General features: G+C 44.1%; 2 protein-coding genes across 3 annotated transcripts in view; one reads left to right on the forward strand and one right to left on the reverse strand.

The window, feature by feature from the left end:
- ATP6V1A (ATPase H+ transporting V1 subunit A) overlaps positions 1–8,357 on the forward strand; it is a 31,047-nt gene extending 22,690 nt beyond the window's left edge. For both annotated transcript variants that reach the window (XM_014884188.2, XM_088159063.1), the window contains exons 12-15: positions 152–355; positions 2,844–2,938; positions 4,070–4,241; positions 6,109–8,357. In XM_014884188.2, coding sequence (XP_014739674.1) covers positions 152–355; positions 2,844–2,938; positions 4,070–4,241; positions 6,109–6,201 — 564 coding nt within the window. In that variant the 3' untranslated portion in view covers positions 6,202–8,357. The remainder of the gene's footprint in view (positions 1–151; positions 356–2,843; positions 2,939–4,069; positions 4,242–6,108) is intronic.
- A 142-nt stretch (positions 8,358–8,499) lies between these two features.
- DUSP12 (dual specificity phosphatase 12) lies at positions 8,500–11,987 on the reverse strand. Its single transcript, XM_014884119.2, has 6 exons — positions 11,684–11,987; positions 11,494–11,607; positions 11,295–11,413; positions 10,269–10,365; positions 9,692–9,878; positions 8,500–9,197 (listed from the first exon to the last, which is right to left on the reverse strand). Exons 1-6 carry the CDS (start codon positions 11,950–11,952, stop codon positions 9,036–9,038), a joined length of 948 nt encoding a protein of 315 aa, XP_014739605.2. The 5' UTR covers positions 11,953–11,987; the 3' UTR covers positions 8,500–9,035.
- Positions 11,988–19,045: the final 7,058 nt, after the last annotated feature.

Consider the following 19,045-nt stretch of genomic DNA (forward strand, 5'->3'; position numbering starts at 1 on the left):
AACAGGCTCCCAGGCTTCCATTTGTGAAGGCTTTGCCATGCTGCATTAACTCCAACTTGCTCGACTTGCTCTCTATTTTTTTTTTAATTGCCTTCAATTATTTTAGTTCACTTTTGATTTGGAGAGCTGATTGACTTCTGGCTTCTGGCAGGTTTTCTGGGGCCTGGATAAGAAGCTGGCACAGCGCAAGCACTTCCCATCTGTGAACTGGCTGATCAGCTACAGCAAATACACGCGAGCCCTGGATGAATACTATGACAAGCATTTCACAGAATTTGTCCCTCTCAGGACAAAGGCCAAAGAGATCCTACAGGAGGAAGAGGACCTTGCAGAAATTGTGCAGCTTGTGGGAAAGGTGAGTGACCAGATGTGGTGTCGTTGAGCCATTCTCCATTTCCTTATGGTTAGTGCAGGCTTTTGACCGTGTCTCAGAGCAGACCCAATGGATACTCGTAGCACACAAAAGATCACTGGGAGATGTCAGACACTCTCACCTCAAACAGTTTTATTCCAGCTTTCCTACATGTTGTTTGACTTCTAATGACAAATAATTCTTCAGATTTGCTAAGCCTTGGCTTAGTGCTACTTTTCTCATGTAAATGAGATGGTGGGACACCTACTGCTTGCATTAAACTTGCTTCAGTGTTCTAATATTGAAATTGTTGAAATGCCATTTGCTGCAACTTAAAGTGCTATTCCATTGGAAACAGTCTTTTTATAGAAATTATGTAAACTCATCTTTACTGTTGAAGTCACCTGAAGGGTTACAGTTGCAGGACAGAGGTGTTGGCATTTACAAGTTGGCCTGTAGTAACAAAATGAAGTCTGCTTTTTAAAAAACTTGTGATCATTTGTTTTTTCTTTGGAAACCTGTGACATATGGCTCCGTTTTGCAGGCATTCAATTTCCTTTTTTCACTTCAATATTTTGAAGAGAAAGCTAAACTTGGAAAGGAAAATTTCCATTGAAAGCTCTCAGAAAGGACCCAGTGAAACTCTGTTTCAGCTTTGCACTGTAAATATGATAATTGGCAAGTTCCTGGCATGTACTTGACAGTAGTTTAATTCCATGATGTTCAGATGAGCTATTAGGATTTTCAGAGCTGTAGTAGTGTGTAGTAACATGTATTAAATATGGTTACTTGAAGGAAGTTTGCTCATGGTGCTCTGTCTCTTCACTGATGTTCTAGTCCAACCGAGACCTTTCATCAGATCTTGCCTAGTAGAGTGTAGGAGCATCGGTAGGCAGGACGGTCAGGACTGACGGAGAGGAGAGATCTCTAAAGCCAGGTGTTGGAACCTGTGGTTTATTGCAAAGGGCGTGGGTAAAAGGGCCCTGCTTGGAGCTGCCAGTCGCAGCTGGGAGCAGGCCTGTAAGAGCAGGAGGGCAAGAGCTAAGAGAGTAAGAGGTAAGAAAACAAGGGGTAAGAGAGTGAGGTTCCCGTTACAATACAGTAAATCTTCTTCTGTGTTGAATATTCTAATTTTCACTAACCAATCTAATACAAGATTTACATACAGCCTATAAGAATCATTACATTACCATACTGTGTTACACTTTAAACCCTAAAAACTACTCTTTGGACCCCTTCTGCCAAGCTAGTAGGGTCTTCTCTGACCCTTGGACCTGTCTGCAAGCAGAGGGAATTGTTCAATCAGGAGGAGATTACTTTCAGCTGGCCATACTGCTGGTTCTAGTTGTTCAGTAACTAAGGTTTAGTATCTCAGAGATGGCTTTCATTTCAATCTCGCTTATAGTTTCCATATTCCCAAAATCTTTTGCCAGGCTATTATATTTATAAGGTTTTCCTGTTTCATCTTCCCCAACAGTAGAGCTTTATTTTCTCGATGTGTCTTTGAAGAAAAGGAAATGGGGTCATAGGACTTTCTGCAGTTGTCTATTTACAGAACCATCCTCTAAAAGACTGGTTTGCAAAGCAGGGTAGGATTGGGTCCTTGGTGTGGAAGGGGTATTGATAAGCCAGTTCTTGTGACTAGGCATTGTTCTTATGATAGAATTACTAGAACTGGTGTTTTTTTTCTCAGAGATGTTGTCTTTGACAGTTCCGTTCTGTCTGGGCTTGGCTAACAACTGCAACAAACGTTTAGAAAGGGGGAATTGTGGAAGTACAGGCAGTGTATTCTTTTCTTTTTAGCTCTGCATTCTGTTAGTCTCCTCATGAAAGAAGGTCCAAACTTCGTGTCTAGAAAGCAAGTTGGGCTATTTAAAGCTCAATCAGGCCCCTTTAGAAAAAGGATGATGAAGGAAGAGAAGAGCAGCCTGTGGTGCCAAGAGTAGCAGTGTGCAGCAGGGTTGTGGCGGTCCTGTGGAGTATGACAGGCATTGTCATCAACTCCTTTTCTTTTCTTGGATGCCAGGTGGGAAAAGGACATTGGTAATGTTGCAGACTAGTAACAAATCCTTTAGCTTGCTTCTTGATCTAGCATGCTGATATCTAGTCTTTCTTCTATAAGGATTGAAAAAGGTAAAAATGAATTTCTCTCTATGTAGGAGGGTGATGTTTCAATGTATCTCATAGCAAAGCCATGTGCATTTTCAATGTCTGGTGTCTTTTCCATTGGTCCTAAACAGTGGGAAAGAAGTTCCCTTTATCATCAGATAGACCTAAAGCAGACTTACTGACTGTTTGGCCCATCTTAATCTGGCAGTCAGTTAAATTGGCTGTTCTATAGCAGGGAGTGAGAAATATCCAAAAGAGTTCTGCTTGATGCTATCTTAGGAGGATGGGAAGAAGACAGGTACTGAAAAACATCTGTTCTTGGCCAGGACATATGTCTTCATGGACTTGAGTACTAAACTAACTGTTCACCTTACTTTTCTAGGCTTCTTTGGCAGAAACAGATAAAATTACCTTGGAGGTTGCCAAGCTGATAAAAGATGACTTCTTGCAGCAGAATGGTTACACGCCTTATGACAGGTGAGATCTGATTGGCTACTCTGCCCTCTTAGTCCTGTGCAGTCTAGACTAATATAGTTATTTTACATGGAAGCTGACCAGTGCAGAAATTAATGTTACTGTCTGTAAAGAAGTGGAAGAACTGTGCTTAGGTAGCCCATTCAACAGTGCATTCATACTGTCTTACCCCTTCTGAAGGCATACTCAACCCTTCGGGGTTCCCAGGTCCTCCTCTATTGTTCTGTTAGCCAATGTTTCTGCAGTAGCATGCCTGAGGAGGAGGACAGGACTGCTTTATTTCCACAGACAACATCCAAAGTCTTCCTGTTTATTCCATCAATACACAGGGGACCGCAAGAATCTGCTTTCAGTTACTATTGCATAATTCTTGAGTAAATTTGATCCATCAAAAAAACCGTTATTCTTTCTTTTACTCTAGTGAACTCTGCTTTTCTTCTTTCCATGCTATCCTTGTCTTTTAACAGCCTGTACTTATCTCACTCCCCAGCCCAGGTAGATCAGGAAGTCTCAAGTACTTCATCACTAAAAATGTAGACATCCATCATTTTGTAACAGTGTGTGCCTTTGATCAGGTTACTAGCTCAGATATATCTATATGCTATAGGAAGCACAGGAAGTAGCACATAAATAATAATGAGGTACCTTTAATGGCACTCGCCTACCTATTAAAAATTGAACTGCATGAAGTGCTCTTGTCGTAGGGAAACTCCCTTTCCTGCGAGTAAAGAAACTTGCAGAGCTGTCAACCCAGGCTGTTAAGAGGAAGCCTGTTCCCTTGATGGACAGAACAGGAAAGAGGAATTCTGTTAGCTGCTCATTGTTTTCCTTTACTTGTTAGGATTGGCACAGATTGAAACGTGAGACCTGTAGAGCAGTGGTGCCTATTCTCTCCTGTTTTGCCTGAATGTTTGGGTACTGCTTTAGAAACCTCAACTTCAGTCAGCTTCAGGGTGATTGTCTTGGCCTGAAATTTAACTGTTTAAAAATGCAGGACCTATTTGAGGCAGCCACTCTCCTTTGACAGTATACATTAGAAATCCCTGGAGTAAAGCAGGCTGGCACTCTTTCTGTTAGGGGAGAATGCTGTTAACTGTTTCAAGATGCCAGACACGTCCTCTTCTATTCCATCAGGTTCTGCCCTTTCTATAAAACAGTGGGAATGCTTTCCAACATGATTGCATTTTATGATATGGCACGCCGTGCTGTAGAAACCACAGCTCAGAGTGACAATAAGATCACGTGGTCCATCATCCGAGAGAACATGAGCGAAATCCTCTACAGACTTACCTCCATGAAATTCAAGGTACGTTTGAAAGGAAGTGGGTTGTCCTGCTTCCTGTGAGCTTCCAGAGCGTCTGAAAGACTGACTCAGTGGTGTTGACTAAAGACATTTGATAAAGGTCCGTCAACAGAGACTCTTTTTGCCATCATTTTGAAGACAGTAAAGAATTGGTTTTTGAGCACAGAAATCTAGTCAGGTGATGCTGACTGCACAGCCTTGGTAACCCCACCTTCAGCACTCTCTTTTGTGTTATATATAGTCATGGTAACAGTACAAGCTTATTTTCTTGTTTGCTTTGGGGGTTTTGTGATAAAATTCTGTAAAAATATTGTAACATCTTCTAAGGAGACTATTATGAGAGAGAAGCAGCCTGAAGCCAAACATGGGACACATCATATATTATTGCAAGAGGATTTATTTCCTTAACTTCTAATTAAAATAGCTCAGTCAACATTTCTATCATTCAGTTTTTCCTAGATATAAACTTCAGGCTGCTTATACCTGCCTCTAATATAAAAGAGACTGCTCAAAGCGGGAAGGGAAGGGGAGCAGTAACTTTAGCATGGGCTTAAGACAAAATAAGTGAATTGGAGCACTTGCTCTGGTTAACTTCAGTAGCTGTCATTTTAGGGTACAGCTTTACTAAAACTTATACAGAGTATGCTGGTGTAGCAGTTACTAGTAGGACAGTAGTAACCTGTGATACTGACTGATACCCTCTATGAAATATAATGCTTATTCAGTTAAAACTCATTTAAGTCAATACTGCAAATCTTTGGAGAACAAGTATCATTGGATTAAATACATTTAGAATTAAATGTTCTACCATGGCAGTGTATTGTATTCCTGCAGGCTACTGGCTTGTTTCTGCAGTAAGTGGGTTCCTGGTACATATTCTCAAAGCATCAAGAACATAACGAGATGCCCCTGGGGACATGAGCTTCTTTGAGAGCTGGTTATGTAGAGATAGGGTAATTAAAACACTCCCTACAAACCCTGGCCCAGCAGCAGGCACCTGCAGTACAGCAGAACAGTGGACAGCAAGGCTGAAAAAGGGAATCCAGAGCATGTACATATGTTAAGTGGAGCTGGACTTTAAATAGTTATGGAAGGAAAATTGTATTCCCCAGCTAACAGTCTGACAGGTGTGAGGATTTAGATGTCCTGCATCCTGTGGTTTGGGTACTTTGGAGGGATAATGTAAGAAGTAGTGCATCCACACATGTAAGGCCTCTGTGTTTACCAAGAGTTGCAGTGACCCAGAGGATCTTAGCACTCAGAGGAGAATGGTGAAGACATTGAACATATTTCACAGGCTGACAATGCTTCTTGCAGAGAAAACCTTCCAGCCTCAGAGCAAAGCTTACAGTTACATTTTTTGCCTTTGTCTTTCATGAAAAGTACTCTGGGAAAATGAAGCTGTACAAAGATATTTTTGAGATTTTTATGATTACACAATACATTTTAATTTGAACCAAACAACCTCTAAGTAATGGCACTTATTGGGGATGTGTGCATTGGTGTGGGGATAGGAGCTGGTATTAATCACTGCAGCTCTTAAATCATGCAGCATTAACCAAGACCCTCAGTATTTTTGATTGTTTTCCAAATCAGTTGCTTTTCAGTTCAGCAACCACTGCTCATGAAAAAAAAATCTCTTTCCAGTACCCATTCTGTCTGCTCACTAATGTGGGAAGAGAATGAGATTTAAACCCTGTGGCTGTTGGTGAGACAGACAGGATGAAATGCAAAGACAGCTACAAAGCCTGCTCTGCATTTGGCAAGTGTTAATCCTGAGGACAAGAGGTTGCAGCAGTGGCAAACCAGGGCTGACTCAAGTACCACGGGCTTTTCCTGATCGATTTGTTTATTTGCTGTGTTCTTTCAGGACCCTGTCAAAGATGGTGAAACAAAAATCAAGGCGGACTATGCTCAGCTGTTTGAGGATATGCAGAATGCATTTCGCAGTCTGGAAGACTAGACTCGACCTCTGTAACCACTCCAGTTTGTCCTCTCAGTTCCTCATCTCAACTCCTCTGCTTCCCTACCTTACAAGAATGATGCAACAGTACTTGAGTTGATAAATAATCCTGTTTCCCCTGTTCATACTCAGAGAGTGTCTTTACAAAAAACATTCCTCTTAGTTTGTATTTGGCATTGCTTTGTGCGTCTGGAGTGGTGAGTGATGTGTGAATGGGCCTGGCTGAGTGAGGAAATGCTGTTGTACACTTCTAGGGTGGGAAAAATTTTACCTTTCCTCTCCCAGCTCTCCTGGTCTTTCACCTCGGGGTGTAACCAGTTGAGCTGCACTGGTGGAGGAGGTGTAGGTCTTCATGCAGTACCTTGTGAGCTGGCAGTGGGAAGGGCATTTACACCTGCCACTTTGCTAAGTGACTATGAAATCTAGAACTCCCTGTTCTCCCTGACTGTATTCTGATGACATGTTGATACAACCAAAAATTCTTCCCTACTCTGTCATTTCTGAGTCTCTCAGCTGATTCTTTTGGTATTGAAATGTGGTAGTTCTGGTCCTCTCCAAGAAGGGACTAACTAGAAGATGAGCATATATAAGTGACTGGTATAATTTTGTACACTGGAGAAATAAAATTTAATCTTCCTACTTAATAGATATCCTACAGATAGAACTGTTGGACTCAGCATCAGCTAAAATCAAAGCCATAGGTGCTCAGCTTCCAGCAGAATTTTACCTTCTTGGCTCCCATTTATCCCATAAAATTTCCTGACACTCAGCTGCATTACTTTGTGAAGCTTGTGACTGCTACCGTGTACTGCAGGGCATGGTTGGCAAGGTATAGTGATGCCACATGTGCTGACCACAGCGTGGTCCTTCCTTGCTGGTGCTCTGCCAGTGCAGTTGCCCCCAGTGCAATGGCCAGGTTATGCCAAGGAAAGGAAAGCACGTGCTTAGCCTTCTTCCTCCACCTGTGCTCACATGGCCTGTTGGGTGGTGGCACAGAAGGTCCCCAGTTCTTGTGTAAAAGGAATGTATGATGCTCAGCTGGGGGCAGGGGATGAATGGGGGAAGGTTGAGAAGTACAAAATGTATTTACTCCTGCCTTGTTGATTATAATGCAGGAGAAACCAGTGGCTCTGGTCTTCTGCTCTGTGCTCTGGAAGCACTCTGTCAAGCAGCTGAAGCTGCTGTCTCTTGGGCTTTTTTATTGGTAAAACTAGACCAAAATGAAGAATGAGCAGAGCACAGCCTTTCTGTCAAACTCCCCAAGCCCAGCACTCATCCCATTGCTGCAGAGTGCAAGAGAGAGAGATGCTGGCATCCTCTCCAATCTCTCCCTCTCGATTGTGTCAGGTGGCATCTTGAGGCCAGCTGGGTTCCAGCTGCCACCTACTGCTTTGTTAGTTCTGAGACAGCACCTGTTGTGACACTGTGCTTATGTGAGCATTAATTCTGCACGGGAGTATTTCCACCAGCACCAGCTTTGAACAGTAGTGATGCAAAGGGATCTTGTGCTATGGACCAAATGTTGCCACTTCCATTATACTATCAACCCACTGTTTGTCAGGGGAGAGCCCAGCTGAAACTTAAAGGGATTGACTATTTTTGGTTCTCCCGAAAAGAAACTGCTCCTCCAGCTGATATTCTGGTAGTGAACGCTTAAGTTTACAGCTCACTAAATTTTTGGTGTATGCTGCTTATTTTATCAACGAGCATGTGTGAATGAGTAGTCACCATCCAAGCCCTTGCTGGGCTCATCGTCTGTACCCTTCACCACTGTACAATGTAGCATTTCATGCTAGAAACCAGATGTTCTTATCTCTTTAAATAGAGGATATTATAAACTTTACAGAAGATGTCTAAGATAATGCAGTTCTAATATTTATTGTGCTGTACCTGGCCCTGAAGTGTGACCAGTTCAAAGTTTCATATATATTTTTGTCCTTTTTGTTTTGTGTCTGTTTTCAGTGTTGAGATTCTGATGTTCACTGTGTCCTGCAAGTCTTCCTTCCACAGCTGTGGAAGGAATTATAACATGGGCAGAAACCCACCACCTACTTTATCTTGTATATTTCATAATGTATGTTGCTGGAAATTGTGTAAAAAAAAAATAAATTAAAAAAAATTGTTCAAGTCAATGAAAATAAAATTGATTTAAATTAGGTTTTTTCTGTCCTGTTTTCTTATATCAAACCAAACCTATGCTACAGTGGTGTACACAGCAGCCCATCAGAAAAGGTCACAGCTTGCTTAAAAAAAATTACTTCATCAATTTAGAGATTCCTTTAAAACTGTAAGCAGTAATTTGGCATGGACTCTTTACTTCAGCTCTCCCATTCCATTACAGCTTGCACAATCTCCTCACACATTATATGAAAGAGTTACGAAGTAGTAAATACTCTTAGGGCAGGAATTTTTAGGATTACTTTTAATACAATAAAAGTGTAAGTTTGCCTTTTGCTGCCAGGCTTGCAAACCAACTGTAATTGTACCATTTTAGGTACAACCTGACACTTTGGATCAGAAGCTGAGCAGCACTAGCAGCATATAGCAACTCCATTTGAATAAGGAGTTGAGACCTTCTGTGAACAGCAGCACATAAATGAATACACTAAAACATCACATTTTACCCATTTTGTAGATTTGTTACTCTCTAACACCTCTTTGAAGAAAGTGTCCTGATATTTCATAGAACATATCCAGAGATACAGCAAGCTCAAGGTGTTCCAAGTAATTCCACCACCTCACAAACGGGTGGAAGTCATAAGCTCATTTCCTGGCAACCATGGAGTAGTAGATGTTGGTAGATGTTAAGAAATCCATCAAGTGAAGCAATGAGTTCAGGTTTTGGCAATTTGGAAGTTACCAACCGGCAGTGTCCTCACTTCATCCACTCGGCTTTTGTGGATCTGGAAGGCCGGCGTCACCCAGCGGCCACAGGAACACTGGTCCCCTCTCCAGCTGAAGGAGCCCAGCTTCGACATGCATTTGGGACACAGAAGCTGCAAGAAAAGCCCAGGACTTAAGTCTAGGATGAGTTTTGATGTGGATCTAGTTAAAAATAGGCCAAAAAGCCAAACTGGAAGGGCTCTTTAGCAGGCAGCTGTGCTGGCAGAAGGGAGGGTGTGCTGGGACCTGGTGGGATTCTAAGAGTTTTACCAGGGTCCAAAAGACTCGAGTCAGCCTGAGACCACAACAGGCTTCTGAAGTCCCACAAATCTTTCTTGTAATAGAAACGAACAGCAGATAAACTCTGTCCAACATCCTGTCTGGTGTTGCCAGCTCAAGCACAGCACCAGCTCATTTCCTTGTAAAAGAATATTTTGCATTTAAAAATCTGCCCCATAAGCTGCAAAATTCATGCCAGAAAGGCTGGGATCACCTTGCATGGGGTTTTCCTTTTAGGGAAGAAACACAGCTCTCCCTTTACCGAAAAAAAAATAATAATAATAAAAAAAAAAAAAATCCAAAGAATAAAGCACATTCTCCACTTCACCTGTCCTTCCATTACTCCGAGCAATACTGGTTCCATCCACTGCACGGGCTCGATGAAGTATGAGGTGCACTTTCCCTGGTCATTCCCAGAAAGCCGTGCACAGTCTATTATCCTCTTGTGGGTAAACGCTGTTGGTCCAATTCCTTCCGTGTGGGACAAAATGCTGGAGCTACGGAACAGAGCGCGTCTGCCCTCCAGGACATGGGAAAAAAGAAGTAAAACAAATGTTTTTTCTTAACTGGGCATATCTAAAGACAATAGAAAATAAGCATATGGGTCTCCTGACTCTAAATAAAGAGGAGTATAAATTCTACATTTTTGATTAGTCTAGAAGGTTCACAAGCACCACTCCAGGGAACAAAAACTTTTGTCGTTTGTACTTTTGATTTTTTTTTTTTTTTTGCAAACACAATATGGAAACTTAGGCAACAGCTCATCCCTGAGCTGACAACAACATGCCCATTGATTTACAAAGGTTATTCTTCTCTTGAGTGGCTTTCACGACGACATTTTAAGGAGAAATAGAAAGTATTTCATAAATATATAAAAATACGTATTTTTTATATATAAAAAGTACCTGCATTTCCTGCATCTGTAGAGAACCTCTGTGTTCCGATTTTGACATATAGTGGTAGGATCATCTGCAAAGACTTCTCGGGGCAAGTCTTGAGGTTCTGCAGAGGGGTTAGGACCATGTCAAGAATCAGATCTGCTCAGCCACACTGCATTCCTGGGATCGAGACAGAACTGTGCTTCTGCCCCAGTCACTGCCTGCAGGAGCCACCTTCTTCCCTTTCATTTGTTCTCTCAGCAATTCCAATATATAAAGGTAAAAACAAAAGAGCCTCATCCTGCCATGCCTAAGACTGGGATTTGCTTAAGGCAAGGACCTGGGATCTAGACTATGGCCTCAACCATGTTAAAATAATTATATTTTGCTTTATGTTATTACTTCACCATTAAGTAAAGGTAGAGGAGGTTTCTGAGCAGTTGTGACAATGTTTTAATGCCCAAAATGCAGAAAGTCAGCTTGTAAATGGGAACTGCTAAGGACAATGACGCATAAAGGGCAACAGCGCTGTCACGGTGAGTATGCTGAAATACACTGAAATCTTGCAACAAAAGCTACAGGTTATTATTTTATTATAAAATTACACAGATGCACGTGGATCTTTTGCAAAATAAAGTATGAGATTTTACTTCATTACCTGAATTTCAATTTTATCTCAAGTTTTGCACGTTACTTTTTTCATCACATTGACATACTTTCTGAAGATGCTCTTTGTTTTGCCAGGGATGTAAAAATCACGAAAAGTATCAAATTTACCTTTACCATTTTTTGCACTTTGCTAAAGAGCTCAGCTCCTTACAAGTCTTATTTCCTACGCATCTCTCAAAGGCACATTTTCGCCCACCGATGAGCTGGGATTCTCTAGGGCTGGTATAACATGAATGCTCGCCCTGGCCAAGTCCAGCCTCGGCTGCTTTGAGGGCAACACTGGAAGTCAAGCTCCTTTGACAGGGGCTTCTGCGTTCACTCCGGGATAGCTTGTTCCCCTCCTCGGGAGACTTCGCTCCGCGCACCCGCGATGCTCCCACTCACCGGAGAACCTCTCGCTGAGCATCTCCAGCCGGTACCGCTTGTACTGGACGCTGCTGGTGTCCACGGCGCAGCCCATCGCCTCGTAGAGCTTCAGCTGCCTCTGGAAGCCCGGGTTCACCCTGGGGCGGGGGCGAGAGGAGAGGGGTGAGCGGGGTGAGGGAGGCGCCGGACGGAAGGCGCGGCGCGGGCGGGCACTCACTGTGCGTCCGGCTTGGCGGCCCTGACGGCGGCGAGCGCCTCCTCCCAGCCGAACCCCTGCGTCTTCATCAGGTAGGCGGCGACCACGGCCACGCTGCGGCTCACCCCGGCGTGGCTGCAAGACAAGGGCGGCCCGTCAGCGGCAGAGCCACCGCGGGGAGCGCTCGGCCCCGCCACAGCTCCAGGCTCACCAGCGGACGAGCGCGGCGCCGCCGTCCGCCCGGGCCGCGCCCAGGAACGCGGCGCACTCATCCAGGCGGCTCAGCAGGTCCGCGCCGGGCTCGTCCCGCGCCTGGACGTGCATGGCCCGCACCCCCGGCACGGCCGGCGGCTCTTCCGCGTCCACTGTCAGCACCGCCACCACCCCCGCCGCCGACAGCGCCTCTGGGGACGAGCACGACTCCGCGTCGCCCACGTAGAGCCCCGGCAGCACCCGCACGATCCCTCCGAGAGCCGCCATAGCTGCGGCAGGCGGAAGGGAAACACCGCCCCCGGCACGGCACCGCTTTCCGTTTCCCTTGCCAGTATGGAAGGAATGATTTCTGTAGTAATCGTCGTGCGGCTCTGCGTGCCGGGGTAGTTCTCCTCCCTGCGGCCACGAATGTCTGCGTTAACTCGTCCTTTTTTCCCCCACCCCTCTGCCTCCTTACAAATGCTAAGAAAACAAATACATATCACAGCATCTGTCAGGTTGCAATGGACTACAGTGGGTCATTTGGTCCCACCTTCCTGCTCAAACTGGGTCGTCCAAGAGCACATGGTACGGGACTGTGTTCAGACGCTCCTGTATCTCCAGTGAGGGAGACTCCTGACAGTGAACACAGAGAATAGAAATTTTCAGTTCCCCTTGTCAGGAAAATTAATCCACAAACACCAGAGGTTTATGTCCAAAAAGGAGACAGAGGAGTCCTTTTTGTTTTATTCGAATAAAGGGAGGGCCATGGGCCATTCACTTGGGATCTCTCAAATTTTTGGAGGACGCGGCCTCCTTTTTATCCTGTTTTCCTGGCACCATTTCCCTGTCTCTTTCCCCATTGGCTGAGGTACTTGAGAGGTACAGACTTCCCGGAACGCCTGATACCTAAGATTCCCTTCTAATGAATAAACCTCCCTTTAAATTTTTAATTCATAGTTTTTCCCATTGCTTCTTTCATCTTTCAATATCCAATTTCATTTATTAGCAAACCTGCAGTTTGTTTGTAAAAGCAAATATCTTTTCCATTCATCAATCCGTGGAATCCATCCCATTGTTCCTTTTATCACTCAGTGCTAGTCTTATCTACCACCAGATCCACAGCTTGTTTGTAAAAACAAATCCGACATTCTTCTCACCCTTGAAGCTGCTAAATAGAACCTAAATACTAACTAGCAAAACAGATAAAAAGTAGACAGCATGCTAAACGTAGGTGCAATCAGTGGATAAACCGATAATGAGGAATATAGCGGCTCTTGTGGCAGAGCCATGTAACAAGAAGCAACAGCACATGCCCTAAGAAAAGTTCAAGCCAAGGTTATCTGCAACACTGGAGGTGTTAGGAAAATCCACAAACGCCTGAAGTTTATGTCCAAATAAAAGACAGAGGAGTCCTGCAATTTTATTCGAATAAAGGGAGAGAGTCCCCTGCGGCACATGGGGTTTTTTCTCTCAAGGTTTCAGAGGATGCAGCGTCTTTTTATCCTAAACTCCCGGCTGCATGTTGCCCTCTTCCTTTCCCCATTGCTGAGGTACTCGGAAGGTACAGCCTTCCTGAACCGCTTGCCACATATTCCCCCTTGAACCTACTATTTTACCCCAAAATTCAGAAGTTCAGGCTTGTGCAGACCCTTGTCTGTTTCAGAAGCCAAGATGTCTGGGCTCTGCAACAAACCTGCTGCCCAAAGTTGGCAGAGACATTTAGACCCATTTCAAAGACTTTAACACCCATACTTTCACTCATCAAATTGTTTGCAAAGACATTAGCTTTTCTCTCAGGGGCACTCAGTGAGTATGACCACCAGAGACCCCTTCAGATGACTCTCTAGGACCATAACGGACTTCCAGGAGGAGGCGCATGCATGCAAATTAGTTCTAGGAAAAGTGATGTTTCTGTGTTAGCTAGGAAGTACACTGCAATGAATATGTATGGTCACAATGGAATTTTACTCTGGACACACCTAAATTAGAGAAGATACCTTCTGCATGTCCAGCACGCTCATAATAAAGGATCCCTGCTTTCTAATACTTTATATTGTTTTAGAAAGTTTGTTTGCCGGCTGTTTTCTGTCTCACTCTACAACCTCTTTGGACAGCTTGTTTCACTGCATGGTCACCCTTGCAGTAAAATTCTTCATGTTCAGGAGGAACTTCCTGTGCATTACTTTCTGCCTGCGTCCTTGTGGCTGGCACCAGTGAGAAGAGGCTGGCTCTTGGACCATCCTCTTGGTCGTCTCTGCCCCTGCCCCCGACTTTTTTATTATGGCAAAATACCAAATTTCGTTATACAGATCTGTGCTAAGGCTCTCTCCATGGCTGGGACACAGAACCTTACCCTATCTTCTATGGGATAGAAGAGCCTGAAGGCCCTAATTACCATCACTGGGGGGATTGTTCTAGTGTGGCTCTGTGTGAGACAGCTGTAGGCAAAGCTGTTGCAAAAACATCTGCAAGGACCTCTGGGATCTTTGCAGGATGCTGACTAGCCCAGGGGTGAGACTGGCAGTCGCCTCGGACCTGATAAGGTGAGCCTGAAACCGGCTGGGAAGGGAGATTGTTATCCCTTTCCCACAGGAGATGGAGCTGGGGTAGCACGGAGCAGTTGTCATGCTGCAGGAGGAATGGGCCACCATGGAGATGCTCCTGAGGATGCTACCCACGAGACACTTCCTCACCAGTGCCAGCAGACAGCATGCATCAGTTGCCAGTCTTGCTGGGAGATGGGCAGTGGTACAATGTTGCTGTTATGACACAGAGAGAAAGAGAGAGACACTCGCGTTCCGTGACTCCGATGATTCAAGCAGGACAAGAACCCCTTTATTTACATTACGTCTCTATTTATAGAATTCCAGCAATGACCATGGATTGGACAGTGAGGGTAAGACCTCCTGACCCCATAGGTCCCATCACCCAGTCCATCAATCCTCTATTCCTCCAAAGAGGAATGCAAAACATTCATTGTTTAGAAGAAAGAGTGTGAGAACGTGTAAAAAGAATATATGAACAATCAGAAGGCTGAAACACAAGGCAACAGGACAGCAGCTTCCAGAGCTGTGGAGTTTCCATAGTCCACTGAGCAGACTGAGATGGCTCTTTGTAGTTGAGATGGGCCCCAAGGTTTCCAAGGCTGCGAGGGGCTCAAAGTGTGTTGCCATCCTGCCTCGCCTCCCATGCTTGCCCCTAGTGCCTGTGTGATTGTACAGCAGTCCAGCTGGCAAGCTGCTCGAGGGAAAGGCAGATCCCCTCTTTGGATGGATCAGTTCTAAATTGCATAAACGTGACCCAGAGGGTGTGCACGTGTATCTTAGTATGGGGAGTCTCTGACAGCTCTCATTTAGATTATTTTAAGCTACATAAATTTGCAAAATGTCCTCTTCCAGTTGCCACTGCCACCAGCAAGAAACAAAAGGTTTACTGAAAAAGTATTTTAAAATGCAGAAAACTTTCCAGTAACAGCAGGGTGGAAAAAAGGGTACTGAAAAAAAGACAGGTGGAAATTGAAATCATAGAATAAAACTGTGTATGGATCTTTACTTGTGAAAGCAGATAACAATTGTAGCAAACTACCATGGGGAAAAAACAGATTATTCATTTCTTGAGTGATCTGAAAAAAGTCTGCAGACAACTGCAAGTTACTGAAGGGGCTATGAGTTTTACAGCAGGGTTATATTATCCAGGTATTTTGTGAATACTAAGGAGTGGCTAGTAATCTCTGTTAACTTTCAAGTCTGTGAATATGCAGGGGCAAACAGTACTGTCTGCAACTAAAACCAGGCAGGGCTTGGGCTTGACACAGGATCCCAAGAGGTTAGTCTAGCGGTAGTGTTAGCACTGCAGTCCTCCACGCTGCTTTCTAAAGCTGTGGATAATGAGGGAATGTGAAAAAGATGTGATTTCAAACTGGAAAGCTGTACTGGGGCTAAGTACAAAGTCCTTGGGGCAGAGCCCACAGACAGCTCAGTACCTAAGAGCTTCACACGACCAAAATTGCACTCCCTAAACCTCACTGTTTCTCTCCACCCCCCCTTTACTGTATTTGCCACCTGCAGCCTGAGGCAATGTGTCCTGAATTTGCTCATGACTCCCAAATTAAATATTTTTTTCAGTCTGATTTGCAAACCCTTGTTCTGCCCCCACCTCCGCCTCCCCCCATCATCTTGTCTACCACCGAAAATTGTGATGTTCTCCCCAAGGTTCCAGGAAACCGTGTGACTAATTAAGCAGTTGGGGTGACCTCAGGTGCAAAGAAAAAGCCAGTCAGATGATGGGCTGCTGCCCCCTCTCCAGCAAGTGCATTCCATCTCTGCATGTGTCTGCCCTGCTGCTTCCTAAGGGAAAGGAAAATGCCAGGCTTCTCTGGGCTGCCTGCTCTGGACTCTCACAGCACAACCAGACTGGCAAAACCAATTTTCCTGCCGTGGAAGCAAAAGCATCGGGGCCTGGGCATAACATTCTCTTCCCTCCTAGAAGAATTTGCTTCTTTAATCGCACAGTGGGGTGGTTCTGTTCCTTCAGGCTTTTGGGTAGTTTGGGGCCTGTACATCAGAGGATTTGTGAGAAGAGTCTGCAGCTCACACCCAGGTTGCCAGGGGTGGCACACAGCAAAGTAGTGGGGACATCTTCAAAAAGCCATATGTGAGAGATAGCAGCTCTGGATTTCTGTGTCTTCCTCACATCTAAATGCTGCAGGAACTTTGCACAGGTCCTGCTGGTGAAGGGGCGTGGTACCATTTCTTGCCTCTTGGATAAAAGGTCTTTTGCTGAGCTTGGAACTCTGTGGGGGCTGGGAAGTCCTCCATGGCAGCATCCCATCCCTTAGAGCAGGGACTTTCCAGCAATCACAGTGCTTGTAGCAGCAAATTTAACTTCTGATTTTTGAAAGGCTGCTGTTCCCTGCATGGCTACACTCTGCGTGTCTATATTCATGTGTTTACCTTCATCAATGTATCAGGAGGAAGAATTGCTTCATCTCCCAGCAGGAAACCTCAGACTTGCCGAGGCAGCTGGAGAAACAACAGAGAAAGAGGCTCACTCTTGATACTCTGCAGGAGGATTTCATCATAGCCCTGCATGGGTGGAATGTTCCTACTTGTCTCTACTCTCTCGGAATCTGTAGACATGCAGTTACTCCACATGTCAGACAAAAAAGAAGAGTTTTCCAACTGCAGATCTGATGCTCAATTACAGAATGGAGCCTGACAGCTACTACTACTGGGTATTAATAACTTTGCTTCACTTTATGGCTTTAACAGCTGTAGCAACCAAGATTTATGATGACACATTACTTTCAGAAATGCATCACATAAGGAAACTAATTTGACAGTACCAGGTCACTGAGCTGACTTACAGGCTTTTAAGCAAGTTTCTTCTGCCAGATTTGCTGCCCTATTTACTGGATAAAAATGAACAACTTGCACTGTTTTAATATAGCTCCATACTTGCCTGTGTTTTGGCAGCTCACAGTCTCTTTTCCCTTTGTCACACTGCCTTCCCAGGAGTCAGCTGATCCTTCTTCATTCCCCATCATCTTTGAAATATGTCCAGTGCTGTGTATCCTGAAGAAGGGTACATCCCAGAAGAGGAGAGGAGGGAGGAAGTTGGGAGGAAAGACTGGAGCAAGAGGCAGAGATGAGGGTTGGAGCATCTGTGGGAGAAAGGGGAGATGACAATTATCCAAGAGCAGAGGGGTACGGTGGCTGCCAGCACTCACTGTCTTGTGGCAGGATTGTATCTGTATCCCCGTCATTCTTGGAGAAAGTATGTCTTGCAAAGATTGGGATCACCCATTGTTTCTCCCTAGATATAGAATAAGAGCTGGCAGCAGGAAAGTCCTAAATAACTGCTAAACATTAAGATTGTATCCTGGAATTGTGTCTGGGCCTTTGTCAGCCACCTCAGCAGCCACAGCACCTGAGCAGTGCACCTGAGCCCACGATTTTTAATCTCTTGTCTCAGCAGTGGGCAGTATATTTCCATGTTTTCTATCCTCATGGCACTATAATCCACTGCACAGACACAAGTGGATGGGTAGCAGAAGGGAGCTTCTCCTCAGCGGTAAATGGGCTCATTCATTACTCAAATATGCATTCCTCAGTATTCCTGCAATTTACTTAGGAGCCTGGTCCAGCCGACTTTAATGGTATTTCCAATTCCCATCCCAAAGACCCTTTGTATGGCACCCGTGAAAAGCAATTAAAAAGAATAAGCTTATTGTCAGGAGGTCTAAGTTCACTGCAGAGAGTACTGTGCGGTGTACTGTTCCCCTGACAAATACTCAAGGTCTGCAAGTCAGAGGATAAGGAAAACACCCTAAAACAGAGTGGATACCTCTTTGTGTTTACAAATGCTTTTGTGAAACAAAAACTTTTAAACAAATAATGTAAAGTGTGAATGTTTGATTAATACTTTAACATCTGTAATAGCAGTATGTGGCTGCAGTTTATCTTTGTCTATATTGGTATCTAATAAATATTCCCAATAGAAAATATTTCTTAATAAGTACTTCAATTGCTCCCCACGTGGCAACAGAAAATACACTGCCCAAAATCATCAGTTATTGTCAAAAGGCAATATTATTTGAGGCAGAATTCTTGCTGAAGAAAGATTGCTCACTCTTAAGAGGTGAGATCATTTACTATTTTAATGTCCAGGTGAGACATTTCCTTACAAGTGGTTACGTTTCTCTCATTTGTGCTACTACTTCTCTTTGAGTTCCCTATTTCTCTTTCTAATTTTAGAAACATAGGGAAAAAGTGTTGCGAGAGATCTGGATCCTTGTGTCCAGCTCCATACCACCACAGGCAATCATATTACCTGTTTTCTTTTCTAGCTTCATCTTAAACCTAGTTTTATTCCCTTCTCTCCTTCAAGGCTCTAAAATCACGATTATCTCATTGGACAACAAGATGGTAACTTGACTCAAATCTGATTCTTGTGACAATGTCATCCTTTAATTTAAATAGATAATTTTGTTTCCTTTTATTTATCCCAGTGGGGCAATATTGGAGTAAAAGAAGTAATTATAGAACCCATCCCTATTCCTGCTCAGCTTTGGCTTTGTTGGTGAAACAAGGCAGGTCTGTTGTGCTTGCTAGGCAAAAAGGAGCTTTCCAGTTTCCTCATTCAAGGCCAGCTCTTTTCCATATGTGTGCCGGTTTTAGTTCATCTTTCTTGACTATGTATGGCCAAACAGTGTAACAGATGTAGTGGTGATTTTTTTTCCAGTGCTTTGTAAGTACTTTTTAAACTTCTACTAGGATTATGTCAGCTGGCCTGTCCTAGATTGCGTTGATTTTTCCCCTCGCTTCTATTGAGTCCTGATTATCCTAACAAAAGGCAGATACCCCTGTATTTGATGAAA

The sequence above is a fragment of the Sturnus vulgaris genome, chromosome 2, assembly GCF_052056855.1.
Source record: "Sturnus vulgaris isolate bStuVul1 chromosome 2, bStuVul1.hap1, whole genome shotgun sequence".
Taxonomy (NCBI): Eukaryota; Metazoa; Chordata; class Aves; order Passeriformes; family Sturnidae; genus Sturnus; species Sturnus vulgaris.